Here is an 18,307-nt window from a genome sequence, read left to right on the forward strand (position 1 = left end):
CATATAAACTTTAAGCACAAAAACAAGGTCCATTTGGAATATAAAGTACATAAGCCAAATATACTATATTTGGTTTTCAATTAAAAAAAGAAACTTTTTCTGGGTACCTTTGATAATACGGTTTTGGTAGTTCCTGCCTCAGTTTCTCTATTATAACATGGATACAGATATCCTTCTAGTAGAAATTTGATAGATTATACTGGTTTTATGAATTTGAGGGTAAACAGCTATAATACTACCTTTACAGTTGACCAAATGAAAGTACATTTAATCTGCCCTGACTACTGTTGCTCAGTGGATTGAGCGCTGGCCTGTGAACCAAAGGGTCGCTGGTTTGATTCCCAGTCCAGGTACGTGCCTGGGTTGTGGGCCAGGTCCCCAGTAGGGGGCAGGTGAGAGGCAACCACACATTGATGTTTCTTTCCCTCTTTTTCTCCTTCCCATCCCCTCTCTCTAAAAAATATATAAATAAAAATTTTAAAAATACATTTAACCTAAAAATTATACTAGAAGATTATTCTATTTCCATTTGAATCAGAAGGTGCTTAAAGACATTTCATTGTTTTAGAATCATTATTGCACATACCACTGTAACATTACATTATTTTAGAAGAAATTTGAGTAATATCTTCTTAACAGAATATCATATTTTGAGGCTTAGCTACCAGTTCATTATGGCTATATTTCATAAGAGAATTAAGCGATAAAGGTGATACCATGTTTTAGCCCATTCTGGACCTGATATTATTTGCAAAGGTCCTAACTTTTTGCTTTATGTGCCTCTGAAGTTCTGTTTTGGATCATATTTACATACGTAAGTTCTTTTCATACATTACGTGCAGACGTACCTTGGAGACACTGGGGGCGGCTTCAGGCCACTGCAGTAAAGCTAGTGACACAGTCGAGTGTGTGTAAACTTTTACTGGTCGAGGAGGGTCTCGCCTTCAATTTGTAAAAAACACAACATCTGTGAAGCACAGGAAATCAAAACGCAGTAAAGCGAGGTGTGCCGGTACATGCACATCGTCCCATGCACTCTGCAAAGAAGTCTTAACCAGCTCCTCTGAGCACAGCGGGTCTTTAGCCTGAGTGGGCCGTGAGGGTGACTTGGATGTAGGTGTCCTCAGAAAGTTCACAGTCAAAGGGAGAAAATGAAGGTGTGAATACCTGATAGAAGGCAGAGTGACATGGGAGGTTTACAAAAGTACGAAGTTTTGCTCAGGTGTAAGATGTGAAGGTATATAGTGAAGCAACCACCACACTGAAGACAGCCCCGAGCCGGCTTCATAATGGGAGACTGTGGATGTCAGCTGAGGAGCGTGTGTATGATTTCAAGTTCATGGGACAGTTACTCCTCAGATTGTTTAGTTTTCAACATGTCCCAGTACTGCACTCTGCTTTCATCATATTCTATGGCCCGAGGGCACCTTATGCTAGTTCTCTGCATGTATTTGCACCTTCTCAAATACTGCTCACCGTGTAAGGACGGTGCTATCCTACCAGATGACTTCAGGCCATATTCTTTTAACTGGTGGCTTTGTGTCGCTGGTGGAAATGGAATGCTTAGTATGTTTAATCAAATTTTTCTCATTCAGTTAGGAAATGTTTATGGATGGCCACGTGCTGAGACCTTCAAAGTTATCTTCTTAACCTTTTTATTTATGAGTTGCTCCACTTATTTATATGCATATTTGTATTTATAAGCATATTTATGAGCCTAGTTTTAAGACTCTTCCCACGTTTCACCAAATATAACTTCTCTGTGGTGCTAAGCCAGCATTTGGAGTTAGTTTCATTGACAGTGGGAAGTGCCTCTTTATAATTCAATACCTCTTTTGGTAGCCAGAAACAGATTCCAGTCATTTATTTCTCCACTTGGGCCCCTCATTAAATTGCTCTGGCTTCCCAAGAGAAGTATCCAGTTTCAGCTCATTATTATCCCACCCGGAGCCAACCTTTTATGGCTCAGATTACCTATTTGTCCCAATTTCTCACGCTTTCATTGAAAGTCTACGTGAGGTGTGGTTTGCCGTAATTCTTTCATTAAGGTTTTGCAGTCTTGGGTCAGAATACCACCAGCGTGTAATAGATATAACTGACAGCTTCCTCCAAAAGTGGAGGGAGATATTATTGGTAGGAAGCTTTTTATGAACCTTGCTGATAGGCTACACTTAGGTCCAATATGTGAGTTAATCTTGAAGTCTGTCGAGAGCTTGACTTTTTCATGATAGTGTTGGGTTCAACAAACTGTTCAGGAGTGAGCCTTAAAAGTTTCCTGTTAAACTGATTTTATATTTCATCACTTGTCCTTTTAAAACTAGACTAAAGTTATTTATTAAAAGCTAAGTAATTGAAGTTGCAGTTACGATCGCTTATCCACAGTGACAGCAGCAGGCAGTTCGATGTGCCGTCTTCACGGACCCTAAAGCTCATCAGCGTCATGGGCAGCTCATCAGTTCCTCCTTCCAGTAACAGCAGAGGTTGCCTCGTCGTGTGGAACTCTGCTGAGATATAAAAACTTTTGAAGGTTAATATGCTGCTAAAAAGATAAAGCAGACTTTATCCCTTTATAGTTAATTTAAAACTCCGGGAAGCAAAAAAAAAAAAAAAAAAAAAAAAACGAAAAAAAACTAAAAGAGTGTTTTTGTTGTTGGCAATTTAAATCAATAAAGTCTGACTTCTGTTTTTAGATCACACTTAGTAAATACTGCTTGTTTAATAAGGTATACATTTCACAAGGACTCTGTTTTCAGTATTTCTCTTAAACTTCCAGTGCACTCAAAGCCTTATTTTAATATATTTTCACCCCTGCAATTAACCCTTTGGGGGAAAAATAACTTCTAGTTAATGTAAATAAGAAAGTGGTATTGCTGAGATCCTTTGTGTAAGAAAACCCCAAGCTTCCTTGTGTTATCCCACCTTCTCATGAGTAATGCACATGTATTTCTACCCAAACTTTTGAAATTGGATCATGGCTCTGACACTTGGGAAGATGGGAAGTAAGCACTGATGTTGTAGAACTTAACCTTGAACTATATTTCCTTCCCCTGGGACTGTTGTCCTGTTCACATTTCCTAAAAAGGAAATGAAATGTGAAAATTGTTTATTAGCTTTCCAAATGGAAGGCTTGAGTTTCGTTGGTATTGCAAATGAAGCAGGTGCATTGCAGAACTCCCAATAAATGGGTCAGGGTAGAGTTTCCTCCTCCACCAGATTTGACGCTGCAGAGATTGAGAGTAAGAACAGGCATCACAAGCTTGGAGTTTAAAGAACACAGATAGAAGAGATGTAAGGAAAGCATCACAGAATTGATTCGTAAGCTTAGAGTGAACAGCCTTGTGAAAAGATTCATGCCCTATATTGGATCATAAATCTGCTGTCTCTACATGAAGATATTAATAAATTATATTTTTAATACAACTGTCCTTTTCCTAATACTGGTTTCAGTAGATGATGAGGTTTTTAAGCAGAGTGGATTTAAATGAACTTAATGGCCTATATTATTAAGTCAACTTTAAGGTAGGAACGGCAGTGCAGAGGAACAGCTGGAGGATACACAGCACATCTGCAAGTTGAAGGCTTTTTGGTGTCTCTTGTCTGAACAGTATTGTGTTGTGTAGACACCAAGTTGTTCGTTTTAATACAGTTTTTACTACATGACATGTTGAGATTGCTGTGGTCTATGTTTTTTCTAATTCATACTACTTTGGACAAATGTCAGAAGTTTCATTGTACGTGTATCTGCATAAAAAAGCTTTAAAGAACAAATGGATTTTTTATAGAAGCTGATGATTATTTTTTATCTCATTGAGCCTGGTTATTCTATTATGATCCTACTTCTTTCATTTCAGAAAATTGCAAGAACTGAATATATTATTGAAGGAAACCCTTTAAACCCTTTCTCAAAAGAATTATATCAATGGTTCATCAGTTTGTAAAAATTACATATAGAATGGTCATGCCAGATGTAGCATGACGTAAGAGCTGGTCACACCACTTTCTATTTGTGATCTTAACCAAAAAATGGTCACGTAACCTCTCCTTTGCCTCATTTTCCTCATCTGTAAAACAAGAAGATCAATACCTCTTACAGGTGGTTGTGGGGAATTAAATGAGTTGATGAATATGAAGCTTTTTAATGGTGCTCACTATATTATAATATAACAGTTTGACTACATTATGTTTTACTATAATGTGCTCATTGCAGTTTTCTAAGTGTATTAGGACTGGGACCCTAATCTTTACCTCTTTGTGCCTAGCACAGTGCTGACACATGGTACGGGACCCGTAAATCTGTACACAGTAAACGAGAAAGGCACTGGCCACAGGTGGCTTCTGTTGGGCCGCAGCCCTCAACTCAGCTTCTCGTTTTCGGTTTATAGTTGAATTTGCATGCAGTGACTGCATTTTTTCTAAGTCTTTCAAGCTCACATTTTGCGTAAGTTAAAAAAATGCTACTTTGGACTTTAAAGTTGCAAGGTGCTTTCACATGACTTTTAGAATGTTCTTTCTAAAAACTTCCCTGTGGAAACAGCCAAAATGGAGTTCACGTGTAGTGGCCGAATAACTTAAAAAACTTCCAAGACTTCTAGAATTGGAATCTTTTTGAGAGAAAAACATTCGTATCAATGATAGGTTTTGTAAGTCCCCCCTCTTAAAAATGTAGCTAGCAGTAAAGGAAACAAATTTTTTCCTTTGATTATCACTGATGGCGGTTGTTTAGTTCTTCATTCCATGGGGCCAATGATACATGTGGGTGGCTTTATGGAAACGAGCTCTTTGCCTGGCATCTGGTCCTGCGTCTGCTGCCCTCCACACAGGCAGCTACAGCCTCAAGTCGTGTGGCCACGAGCGGGCCACTCAGCTTCTCTGAGAATGTATCCTGATTCCTAACCATTCAGAGAAGTCCTCCAGGTCCCGAGTCTGGGGTACACATCTCTAGAGTTGCAACCTACACAACTGGTCGTTTCTAGAGCTGCTATTTAAAAGGGCTTAAACTGCTTTTCTCAAACCATTGCCAGGATCAGCCAAGATCTCGCTCTCATTGCTCGGGAAATCAACGACGTGGCGGGAGAGATAGACTCGGTGACATCCTCGGGCACCGCCCCCAGCACTACAGTAAGCACTGCCGCTACCACCCCCGGCTCTGCCATAGACACTAGAGAAGAGGTAGGAGACCCTCACGGAGCCATGCACAAGGTTCTTCCTTTTCTCGATTTCTTTTGCTTTTAGCTTCTGGCTTAATTCCTTTACTCACGGCCTCCCTCCCCATGTGCACGAAGCTCCGCATTTTCCATCTTTGCATTCACAAATTTCTCTTATGTTTGGTAACAACACTAGTAAAGGCTAACGCCGGGCCTGCTGTGAGTTAGTTTTGACAGGAAGTTTTGACATTATTTCAAAGAAGTACTTTGCTAATTATCAGTGCATAGTTTTACTGACAGTGGGGACATAAATGGTATGTGGAAAGCAAACCAGAATCTGATAAGTTACTGTATAAATTTTCTATAAAGTTTGGCTATGAAATACCTCACTTTAAAGGGTATTTTCATAGCTAGTGAACTAGGAGATAGGTCTCATAGCAAAGAACGAAAAATTCTACAGTCTTCCTACTTTACACATTCTGTTGATGAATATACACACACTCACAAACACACGGACGCACAAGCATACTCTGAAAATCGAAATGTATGTATACATGCACAAATACAGGGGCCAAAGCAGCTTTACAGTTGCATCTGTCAAATAGTTTATTCTTGTATTATCATTCATTAGTTATTGTATTTTCCATATGACAACTGTAAACCTACTCCTGCCTATCCCTGTACATACTCATCCTTGTAAACTCTGCAGGGTGTAAATTAGCAGAAGGACCCTTGTCCTTCCCAAGCCGGGGTTCCTGCTCTCCAACCGCAGGGGCAGCAGTCACCATTGCTCCAGGAGGCACCTTTAACATGTGACACAAGATTGATGGCACTCTGGTCCAGTCAGCTCTGCCGATTGGCATTTGAAAGAGTGAAGTCTTGTTAGAACAAAGCCACACTTGTTTGTTTAATTATCTTCTGGCTGTTTGGGGCTACAGTGTCAGATAAAGGTGTCGCACAGAGACTGGTGGCCACACGGACAAAAATATTTGTTCTCTGGCTCTTTACAGAAAAAAATTTGCCAGCCTCTAATATTGATGATTCCACTTCCTTATTTTAGAAAATAATGTTCTCAATAGTAACCAAAATGGCTAGCCTTTTTGACAAGTTTAATTCTGGTAAACTATGCTAATACTGTCCTTAGTTGCTTTTTGCTGTGCACGTACGTGCCTTTTATAATCTAATTCCTGAATGCTCACTTTTTTTGTTTTTCCTCCATTTATGTGTTGTCTAATTTGGTAAATGGTGCTTCATCCATCTGTGTAGTTTAGTTACCACGCGGATCAATTGTGAATGTATGTAAAGTCATCCTTATTGGTGACAAAGAGAAGGATCTTCTTGGTGGCAAGACATACATGGTCCTTCCGGTACATTTACAATGATAAAGCTAATGTTTTCTCAGCTAACTAAATTTTATCTACCATGATTATATATTCACTCAGACCCAGTAAAATCATCCAAACATCTCATTGAAGGGACTTTTCTTTTTTTAATTTTATTTCTGAATATTGTACTAGGGTTTATTCCTTCAGTAAGCGTCTGGTACTTTGTAGTGTATGTGCATAATTTGCACTGTAGGTGGCAGTATAGCCTTTCTCTTGGAATGTGATTTCTGTAGCATTGTCTAAAGTTTATGTTTAAGACCAAAATGCTTATTTTGTGGATTTGAAGTTTTTTCCTTTTGTAAGCTTAATTGAAATTTGCAATTTATGTATCTGTGAAGAAATTTGTCACCTGTATTTGGTGAGAGAAAAAAAGGAAAAAACAAATAGGAAGCTAAAAGGAAAAGGCAGTGTGAGTAAAATGAACTCCTTGGCTGTCCACATGGCCAGTGTTCAGTTTTACCACCTGTTTTCACTTGGGGGAAATCTCGTCCATGAAAGAGTCAAATTTCTGATACCTATCTATTTTGGATTTTGAACATAAAATCTATGTAGATGAACATCTCTTTTATAAAACAGACACCTTTGAAGTACTTATAAATAGAAAGAGTAATTGGTTTATTGAAGATATCATGCTTCTCTTACTACCTGAGAATGAAATAACTTCTGTTTAATCATAAAAAATTATGATGCCAATATCTGTGCTTTTTCAAATCATTCTCATAAGGGTTTGCTCTTGTCCTATTAGTTGGTTGATCGTGTTTTTGATGAAAGTCTCAACTTCCGCAAGATCCCCCCACTGGTTAATTCTAAAACACCGGAAGGAAACAACTGTCGATCTGGTGATTCAAGACCCCAGCCCACAGAGCCGCCCGATCACCTGACAATTACCAGGCGGAGGACCTGGAGCAGAGATGAAGTGAGTGAGCGGGCAGCGTGGACAAGTGGCGGGGGAGGGCTGTCCTCCCGTGGGAAGGGTGGGGCTGTTGGACACACAGGGCTGGGGAAGTGCTTGTCTTGGGTAGAATGGAATTGCGCCTGGACATCACCTCCTGTGCAGTAATGAACTCCAAATGAATCAGGTTTCTGACAGGCAAAAACAATACTTTAAAATGTGTAGTAAAAAAAGATTCTAAATAGCTTTCAACATTGCTGTAGGCATTGATTTGTTAAAAGACAGGAGTTTCACTTTCAAAAATTGATAAATTTGAGTATTCAAAGGACTATTGTGAAACATACAGCTAACAAAAGATTAGTGTCCAGAAGATATGAAAAACTCTTACCAAGCAATTAGAAAGACAAAAGAACCCGATAGAAAAATCTGGGGAAAGAAACAAAATGTGAACAGTTTTTTCCTAAAGGGAAAATACCTAAGAGCTAGCTGAGGGCTGATACACAGAGGCAGCACAGGTACTGGCTTAGGGGTGGGTGGAAAGAGAATATAGAAAGGGGCAGTCGACAAAAGGATGAGCTCCCAGGACGGCATTTGTGGGTCCCAGATCTAGGGAACAGGAGCTAAAGGTCAGCATGTATGAACACCCTTGTTTTCAGTAGTACGAGTAGCAGAAGTCTACCTGACCGAAGATTGTGGCCAGCTAGCGCCTCAGGTGCGGCTGCTGGAAATGCGTGGCTTTACAGCACCCTCTCTGGCCTGGCCTGGTGATGACTGGGAAAGGACCCATCTCCTGGTCTTATCTACAGGTCATTCTGTCCTGAGGTCTAGGAAGATAAATTCCTCTAAATGCAGTTAAACTGTGTGGCAGTTTAATTTGTAAAGAGAATGGAAACATCTAGATTGATAGTTTCTCAGGATTAATATCACAAAATCTTTAATATATTGTGACACCGAACTACACTTCATGGGGGTAGAAAAGAGATAGCCTTTTCTGTTACAGTCTTTCCTTAGTCCACCTTGCCCTTTCTCCCTTCACCCTAATTACTACGTCTCTTCCACCCTTTTTATATCCTTAAGACTCACAAAATACCAGTGCGTTTGTGTAGCCTTTCGGCAGCCTGTGTGTCACTTTTCACATCTGAATGACCTTTTGTGCCCTAAATTCAAATGCCGGTCACTGTCAGGACTACTTTCCATGGTGCTGTCCGCGTTTATCCCCCGTGCCAGAACTCCCTTCACATTAGAATGCCTACGGCGCTGAATCACACATTTGGCACTTACCTTCATTTGTGTAGAACAGTAGTGTGTCCTGCATATTACTGAGATCTCCCCCACCTGCCTTTAAAGCCTTTTTTAACATCCAAAGCCTTATGTTAGTTTCTGGATTGTGTTCCAGTGTCCAGATGCAGGTCTGACAGTCTCGGGGGCCAACCTGGGGACCCAGCACTGAGCCCTCGCTGAGCCCTTTCCTCAGCGTTCTGCACTAGCTGTGCCTCTCGTGGGTTAGCCCCTGACGAAGCGCAGGCCGCAGACCAAACCCAGCCTGCCACCCACCTGGTGAGGTTTTGCTCCAGCACGGCCACGCCCACTTGCCTGTGCAGAACCTGGAGCGGCTTTCGCGCCGCACTGAGAGCTGCATTGTTGTGGCCCAGACCACGGCCCGAGGGCTGCTCTGGCCCTTTTCGCAAGTGTGCTGACCTCTGGTCTTGCTCGTGAGCTTCAGCTGGGGAGGTGCCAACCACCGTCATAAAAACTTGTATCTTGAGTAAATTCTAAAAATATATCTATCCCATTACACTGCCCTGGGGAACAAGGACTGTTCCCATTACACTGCCCTGGGGAACAAGGACTGTAATCCTCTGCATCTTTCTGTCGATGTTATTTGACGAAAGAACGCCTACTAAATTTAGCATTCTAAGTTAGTTCTGCTGTCCCTGTCATGGTGATTTCGTTGGTGGCCTGAGAGAACAGGGTCTTGACAGTAAGGGGTGCTAGGATAACATGGATGGATGTCTGCAAGTGATGTGACAAAGACGGTGTGGAAACTTCACGGGTTATTGGATAAAAAGGAACTCCTTTGCTGATACTTCTTGGGCAGTGTAGTTAGTTTTACGTGAATTGTGTCTTTTATTAAAATTGGCGTAAATACTAGAAGCCCCTAAGAACAGTGAGCCGTGACGGGTGTTCCTCCTGGTGACAGTGTGAGGCTGAGCTGACGGTGTCATGTCTGCTCTTCTCTTTGGCCGTTTCAGGTCATGGGGGACAACCTGCTGCTGTCATCTGTGTTCCAGTTCTCCAGGAAGATCCGCCAGTCCATAGATAAAACCGCTGGGAAGATCAGGTACGCTTTGTCCTGCCAGCCCCTTGGCTTATATTGTTAACTGTGGCCTGGTCCCCACTCTCAAGCCTGCTGCCACCAAGGCTCCAGGGCTTCACTTCACTCCGAGGCTCCGAGGCTTCACTTCTGCCTCGACCACATTCCCTCCTTTTTAGAGAAGCCACTGGCCAGTTAGGCAGCATGAAGGGGACGGAGAAATAAACGTCCCAGACAATGACACCTTATAATGGGAAGTGAACAGCTATAATCACGTAGTTTAACTTTACTAGTAACCAGAAACAATTTCTCTCCCATGTTATACTGGTATTTTAAATTAACAGGCTTTTGGGGCTTCTTTTATAAGACCTCAAGCTTCATTACACACTCTTTAAAGAGTCAGAAAATACATGGAAAAGGGCTTTATGCAAAATATGTGTGGTTCAACAATTGGAAGCACAAACATTTTTCCCAGTAACCATTTTTGGGGAAAATTCACTTTTTTTTTTTCAGCACTGCGTGGCTAATCACAGACTTCCTGTTTAGTACAAGACCATTGTAGTTCCAAGTTGGTCCATGAAATAGTCACTGTTTTCTTACTTCCCATCGATCCTAGTGCTATTAGGACTCTCACAACACATAAAATAATTTACTTATTATAAGTAAATAATAAATAATTTACTTATAGCACTGTTAAGGATAACAGCCCTTGGTGTCTGGCAGGGATGCTTATTCGGGGGGTTTGGAAAATCCAACAGTAGCCCTGCTGGTGTGGCTCAGTGGGTTGGTGTGGTATAGCAAACCAAAAGGTTGCCAGTTCAATTCCTAGTCAGGGCACATGCCTGGGTTGCAGGCCAAGCCTCCACTTGGAAGTGTGCAAGAGGCGACCCATTAGTGTTTCTCTCCCTCCTCCCTTTCTTTCTCTCTCTCTAAAAAAATACATTAAAACAAAACAGATTCAGCAGAAGATCAGAATGTTCTTATATCGGATTCTAAAACCATTATTGCTTTTTTTAAAAAAGATTTTATTTATTTATCTTTAGAGGGGAAGGGAAGGAGAGAGGGAGAGAAACATCGATGTGTGGTTGCCTTTCGTGCATCCCCTGCTGGGAAGTGGCCTGCAGGGAACCGGCCTGCAACCCAGCATATGCCCTGACCGGGAATCGAACTGCAATTGTCTGGTTTGCAGGCCTGTGCTCAATCCACTGAGCTACACCAGCCAGGCCATTATTGCCTTTTTAAGCATGGTTATGAGTAATCATGGATATTTTACACCTGATTTGATATTCATGAATTTCTTGTTTTTAAATAAGTTGAACCTGGCATATTGATCCTTGAAGAAATACAGATAAGTAATTTACCTGTACAGTGTTGATGTTTATATAAGGCAGTAAATTACATTTCCAAGTTGAATAAAGAAACTTAAAAAGAAAACAGGGATGCCTGGCATTTGCATCTTTCAAAAACTGCTGAGTCATGTCTCAGATTCCCAAGTATTGGGGCAAGAATGATCCCATGTTTGAATAACAAATCAAAATGTCTGGCGCTTGATAAGTTAACATATTTGAATTTAATTTCTAACATAAGGATAATTATCTTTATTGTGACTCTTTTTATCAAAAGGGTAGTGTCTTCACTCCTAAGCGTAATTGTGTGCAATGTACTAGCATGAATTAACATTTTTAAAGAAAAACACAGTGAGCACTTTGATTTTTAACCTTTAAAGTAATGTTCACACTTCACTCATCAGTGAAGGTTCCTTTTCCTATATAGAGAAGCCTTAAGAGGCACAATAATTCATATCTAATTCCACCTATTTTAGTTTCATCTTGTGTTTATACCGCACATGTTCTGTCGGAGCAAAGTTCTGTTTTCATTATAACTGGTGGTTAATTACAAATTTCATGAAATGTGGGGGGTTAGATCATCATCTACATTTGTTTACATTTGGTTTTTAATAAAGAATGAGATAAATAACAAGAGCATATGTACATACTGGTAACCACTCAGTGACTTTTTAACGCGGCTCTCCCTCAGAAATGATTTTGGGGGTGATACTGGCTCAGTACTGTATTTGCAGTTATTGATATTTAGTGGCTTCTTCATTGTTTAGCTTTGAAAAGATACCTTGTTTTTGTATTATTTAAAATGTGGTAGGTTTCTATATTAAAATGCTCTGTTTTTTCATTTGTAGAATATTATTTAAAGATAAAGATCGGAATTGGGACGAAATAGAAAGCAAATTAAGAACCGAAAGTGAAGTCCCTATCGTGAAAACCTCAAGCATGGTATGGTACTGTTCCCTCACTGGCAAAGCATCTTAACAGCAGCGTCTTATTTTAAGGGGTTGATATGCTTGTTCTTGAGCTGTTTGTCTGTTTACATTTTTAAGGGAAGATATGAATGCAATAGTTGGGAAATCTTATATCTTGAACAGTCTCTTGCAGGAGTTTAAAATACTGATTGCTTTGAAGTTACAAGAACATGAAGGGGAACCGTTTGTGTCTTTTATTGTCACACACTCGTGTTCTTGTAATAATGGTACATTAGAGGCAGGCAATTTTGAAATGAGAGCCAAACTCCAATATAAGTTGACATGAGTCATTTCCATCTGCTTAACAAATTGCTTGTCCCCACCTCAACATTTGCATAGATTTTCACTGATCAGAGAGTCATCCCAAACCTGAGGTCAGACGCTTATACACGTTTCCAAAGAATTTCAAATCCTTAGGCGCGTCTGCCAAGTTGTTGCAGTGTTGTCAATTTAAGTTTTTCAAAACCTTTTCTTCATAGTGGTGCCATTTGGAACTTTCCAAAGTTCTATCGTTATCTCATGGAAAAAAGTAATTTTACTTTAACATTAATGTAAAGATTTTAAAATTTGAATCTTGTTTACTGGGTATCCTGATGATTTCATATCTTATTGCTACAAATGTAGTGCCATGGAGAGAGAGTGTTAAATATCCCAAATGAGATGAGTCTGAGCATCATTGCCCATCAAATAAAAATGTTTTTCATAAGGTCGGGTAATTTTTGTCACTGCTTTCCCCGCAGGAGATTTCTTCCATCTTACAGGAGCTAAAAAGAGTTGAAAAGCAGCTGCAAGGTAAACTTACTGTTGAATTAAGTGGAAAGAGCTAACAATTTAGAACAGTGCGTAGTGAGTGGCATTTCTTAGAATATTCTTATTATTAGAACATTATGTGATTAAATATAATGACATAGATAAAAATATAGAGTTGTAATTATCCAAATTACTCATGAAAAGAAAGTTTAAAGTCCATTATAAGTAATTTAAAAGACAGCAAAGGGAAATCTTGGGCATATTGTTAGATGTTATAAACTAATTTATAGTCTTATATGTACTACCTATTAAATATATAGATACTGATATGTGAGAAATATATAAAATAATGTCCTAAAATATGTATATGCAACTGATAATGCTTATTAAGGGCTAGCATTCTTGCTTTGGCCTGGCAGTTCCTAAATTACACTTGTGGTATAACCCAGATGAACTGGTAACACAAACAGTAGGGTGGGTGAACAAGAAACGAGTGCGTCACTTCAGCCCCGGGGACTGGGAGAGAGCAAGAAGAGAGGCTCCATTAGCCGCCTCCCGAGCTTGGACAGGGACCTTGTCCTGGGACCCTGTCCTGGCTGTGTCAGATCTCAGTCACACATCAGTGCCTCTGTAGGCCTTGACCCAGAGGTCCCCAGCGGTACAACAAGCGGATTCCAGAATGAACTGCTAATTCTACTCAATTTTTGTTGCTTGAATTACCGTAGACGTGATATGTGAGTCCCCCCTAAGCGATTTTCAGTCTTCATTTAGCCTCAGCCCCCCTGAGCATCTGGATGAACCCCGTGAGTAAAAGTGGCTTTGTGAGCTGCCAGAACGGGATACACCTGAAGGGCCTCTTAGGTGATTCCGAAGTCTGTCCGCGCTTCCTTCTCCCAAAACCCCTCTCTACCCAAGGCCAAGTTGAAAATAATGGCCTAAGATTTTTCCTTGTCCACTCAAAGGTCTTTTGTATTGGAAACCGGTTTCAACCGGCCCTTCCCGTGGAGGTGGGAAGGTCCGTCTGGCCAGTGGGGGCTGCCCGGGGGCACTAGTTTCTGTGCTGCGGGAGGGTCCTTGGGGCTCAGCGGCACACACGTGCACACTTGCAACGGCCGATGCCCTGGCACTGTCACCAGCATGAATGACAGCGTGCCCTTGGTGGCACTCGGGGTGGGCTCATGTCGTTCAGTTTCCCCAGGCCTCAGATGACTCCAAACCTCATCAACAGCAACCCATCCCTAGTTCCCAGAGTGATTAATACCACCAGGAGTTTGTACTAAAATTGTAACCGGTATTTTCACTTATTCTCCTTAAAGAAAGGAAAGCAGATTTTAAAAAGATCTTTTCTGAGTCCCACATCTCCAAACACCAGTCTTCCATCAGGCTCTGAAAGGCCCCTGTGTGGGCTGCTCAGGGCACCAGAGAGAGCATTCAGGTCTGTAAACGCTGTACATCAGCCCCCATGTTGTTGAAATGGGGTTTAAAACAGTGTAGAAAGGATTAGCCAAAATTAAGCATCAGATGAAAGCATCAATAGTCAAAATATTGTCCAAGTCATAGCGATGTCCCGATCCCACTTTCATCGCATCAACAGTTGTGTTTTCCCTCCGTCAGTGATCAACGCCATGATTGACCCGGACGGGACTCTGGAGGCTCTGAACAGCATGGGGTTTCCCAGTACGCTCCTGCCGTCGCCACCGAAGCAGAAGTCCAGTCCCGTGAATAACCACAGCAGCCCGGGCCAGACGCCGTCCCTCTGCCCCGCAGAAGCTCGGGTTCTGCACCCCGCTGGTGTTTCGGTCTCGGCCGAATTTGACAACGCAGAATCCGAGGCCGACTTCAGCATCCATTTCAACAGGTTCAACCCCGATGGGGAAGAGGAGGACATCACCGTCCCCGAGTGACTTTCTCGTGACTGTTAGGAAGTGATCACCTGTGGAATGACCAGGAATGCTGGCAGCGGCGTGGTGTTGACTTGCACAAAACAAGACAGCTTGGTCAAGTACAATCTTGTTATCTCTGGCTTTTTAATTTTATTTATTTATTTTCCCCTCTAACGTGGTAGCATATTCATCCTTTCCAGCCACTTAGATAGCCACTTGGTGCACACATAGGAAAAAGCAGATTGTGGCGATTTCACCTTTTGTGGTTTTATGATGTTCAAATTGAATATAATTACATCCTTTCCCTGCATAGATTTTTGTTTCTGTTTTTTTAAGCTGTGCTGTGACCTACAAGCAAGCTAAACGCCCAACCTTTCTGACCCCGTGTCTCCTGTGCCAAGCTGCTCCCTGAAACGGACTTTTCTCTTCACCTGTATAGATTTGTTAAACACTTATATTTACTTCTCAATAATAGGATTTATATTAGTACTCATCGCCATTGGATACAGCGATATCTAACTCTCCACAGTCAAACTGACCTTTTAAAAAAGTCACTCTTATGTTCTAAAATTTTCCAACATACATGTGATTTATATAATTCTGTTGCTACGTAAATTGTCTTGGGGTTTACGGAGATGAACTATTATGTTTGCACTAAGATTTTGCTGGGAGTGGTCGGTGGGCGCACCTGTAGATCAGTAAGGACTAACCGCCTTTTCTGTACATAGGAGACTGATGATGATACTGTATTTGTTTTAACCCGACAGCGTTTTACTCCACTTTCAAAAAAGATGAATTTGGCACTTTTTAAAGTTTTTTTTTTATGCAAGTAAGATTTTCTCTCTCACCTTAGGGTCAATGATAACTAGAGAGATTAAACTGGACAGACAGTGTAGGTGGAGTGTATTTTTAAAGCTAAGAACATGTATGTTGGTCCCGTGTTACCGACTTTCTGTGTGACAGTTGAGAAAACAAAGTCCCTGGAACGATCATGAAGTGAAGATTTTCTGCATTAGGACACTTGGAGAACCATAAGTAGTCATAAGCCTAGTTGATAGTTTCACTCCCAGGCAGAGCGAATTGCTTCTGTGTGTTTCCCTGTAGGACCCGATAGTGAACTCTGTCTCAGTCTTTCTTACTCATTTATAAGGACTCTGCAAGACGACAGCGACAAAGGCTTTGGGCCTGTGTTACTCAACAGAAAGCCTATGAAAAATATCTTCTGTAAACTAGTTTTTTTCTCTTTCCAGTAAGGTCACATTTGGATAAGTTTTGAAAGAAAGCAAGTATCTCTGTGTTTCCAGAACACTATAATTTGGGTGAATCTTAATTCAGTTCAACATTATTAGTAGATTTGGAGTTTCCCCTTGACACCATCAGTTTATAAAGGTTAAAACTACAACCTTTGCAAATTAATGAAATGGTCTAAAATATATTAGCAATAATCCTGTGCTACATTTGTGTTAAGAAACTAACTATACACTGCAGAACTTTACAGGATTTTATAAAAATCCAGTATTGTTGGGCCAGTTAATAAAGATGCAAAAAGAAAAGCAAAAAATACCCTTTTGTAGAGATGAGAAAACAAAAGTCTGTTGTGTGATGGACCTCATATTTTTCTTTAAAGTTTTTTTTAAAAAAGGGTAAATGAACTATTCTCCTGATGAAGCTAAATACCCTGTTCTGATAAAGGAACACTGAAAAAATGTTTTAAAGAACATGAACGGAAAGACATAAATGCTTTGAAAGGATGAATGAAACATTGAAATAGGCTCGGTCCATTTGAAGAACCAGTGAAACAACATCAATTGTCCCTTCTTTTATTGAATGTTTGGGTACCGATTATGTCCCCGGGGAGTAGAAGGTAAGGAGTTGATTAGGAACACATTAGCATCCGTTTCCTTACATTATCGTTTAAGTGTTTACACAGGTTTGTTTAAACATTTGGCCTTTTACTATGTTATTTTTATTTTTTAATGAATACATTATTCTCCTTATTTATTTTTGTTACATTTATTACTTATGTTATTTTGTTATGCATTTACAACTCCATTTTTAAATAAAGTGTTTCTGGAACTTTATACAATGATTGCACATTTTGTTTCTTCTGCCATCTGGATTGCTAATACTCATCACTTTGACAAATGGCCATTCACACACCATTTTTTCAGAGCCCCACAAAGGGGCGGTGCTCCAGCTCCGATCCATGTGTGAGAAGAGCCAGGAGATGAGAGGAGGTGAAGACTGCGCCATCTTCTCTCGACGTTTCCAGGCAGATGCTCCCAGACCAGACCCCAGGCATGCACGTCAGACGGGAACCTTTGGCGGGTTGTCCCGGGGAACTCCACGGTTTTCATGCTGTTTTCCCAGAGGTGGGTCCATGGCTGTTCCCGTTGGGCCGGCCACAGGCGCCGTTGGCCAGTGGCCTGAGTGGACAGTACTGTGTCTGACTCATTTTGGAAGCAAATACAAATTTCAGAAGAAGAACCAGAATCAAGGAGCATTGGAGCCCGTGGCTTAGATGGGAGAACTGACATGAGTATCCGGTATCCCCTCTTCTGGAGGGAAACCAGGTTTTGACCCGTCAGACCCGGGAGTGTTTCATATTTCTTAAGAGAAATAGCTCACGGCCGCTGCTGGGCTGCCTCCGTGTCTCCAGCAACCCCTAGAAGTTGCAGGACATCTTGCTAGTGCTCATCACCAGTATCAGTGGGCATCAGGAAAGAGCCTTCGCCATCACTGCAGTTACAGGGGTGGGCGAAGCGATGCGCAGCAGTGCGGGGAAGGCAGGGGGCTCACCGAGGATGAGGCAGAACACGTCATCACCATGAGGCAGACGCCACGCCAGCACAAGCTCCCAGACTGGCCCTCGAACACACGGAAGGACGTCAGGGGTGGAAAATACAGCCAGTTCCTGACCCATGGTCTGGATGGTGAGCTCCGTGAAGACCTGGAGTGGTTGGCAAACTTCAGGCCCACGCAGCACTGCGGCCACTTCTGGGGACTTTGGGTTGGAGGCCAGCAGGTCAGGATCACAGCTGCCTAACAACCCAACGCATGCAGCCGGCGGAAGCAGAGCCAGGGTTTGAGCCCAGATCAGTTCACCTGAAATGGTCCCGGCATGTTACTAACAGTCCCCCTTCACCCCAAAGTGTCTCTGTTTGGATCACACACTTACATGTTTACCCAGGTTTGAGGACAGCGCTGCCCACCACTCCCTGCTGCCTCCTTCTCCAATGCGAGCACAGGAAGGGGTGGCCGTGCCTGACCCTAGGGGCCACGCGCTGAGTCAGAACCCAGATGGTCCCATGAGCCACCTCAGGGAGGGGGGCCTGGCTTGGGAAACAGGCTCTTTTTCCAAAAATGGGTTTAGATGGGGATCATCAGCCTTATAAAAATCACAGTGAGCCTCATATATTTTCCTCAAATACCTGCTTATATTGTTACATTGTCCTGAAACTGTCGAACACCAAAGTCAAAGAGAAAAATCTTAAAAAATAGAGAGAGAAGAAGGGTTGATTGCTTATTTGTTTGATTTTTACCAAGAACTGCAACTAGACTTCCCAGCAGTAACAAGAGGGAGATGCAGGGAACGAACATTGTCGATGGGCGTATTTGCACAGAA

At 41.6% G+C, this 18,307-nt stretch overlaps 1 protein-coding gene across 10 annotated transcripts in view; it reads left to right on the plus strand.

The window, feature by feature from the left end:
• Window positions 1-17,911, plus strand: part of CEP170 (centrosomal protein 170) — a 104,151-nt gene extending 86,240 nt beyond the window's left edge. For 3 of the 10 annotated variants that reach the window (XM_037150939.2, XM_037150941.2, XM_037150936.2), the window contains 6 exons: window positions 5,022-5,199; window positions 7,275-7,445; window positions 9,674-9,762; window positions 11,930-12,023; window positions 12,790-12,841; window positions 14,414-17,910. In XM_037150939.2, the coding sequence (XP_037006834.2) occupies window positions 5,022-5,199; window positions 7,275-7,445; window positions 9,674-9,762; window positions 11,930-12,023; window positions 12,790-12,841; window positions 14,414-14,703 (874 nt within the window). In that variant the 3' untranslated portion in view covers window positions 14,704-17,910. Of the gene's footprint in view, window positions 1-5,021; window positions 5,200-7,274; window positions 7,446-9,673; window positions 9,763-11,929; window positions 12,024-12,789; window positions 12,842-14,413 lie in introns of all 10 variants that reach the window. The other 7 variants (XM_037150942.2, XM_037150944.2, XM_037150945.2 and 4 more) reach the window with 4 other exon arrangements.
• Window positions 17,912-18,307: the final 396 nt, after the last annotated feature.

This window comes from Artibeus jamaicensis, unplaced genomic scaffold (assembly GCF_021234435.1).
Source record: "Artibeus jamaicensis isolate MK-2021 breed Jamaican fruit bat unplaced genomic scaffold, CSHL_Jam_final scaffold_754, whole genome shotgun sequence".
NCBI lineage: Eukaryota > Metazoa > Chordata > Mammalia > Chiroptera > Phyllostomidae > Artibeus > Artibeus jamaicensis.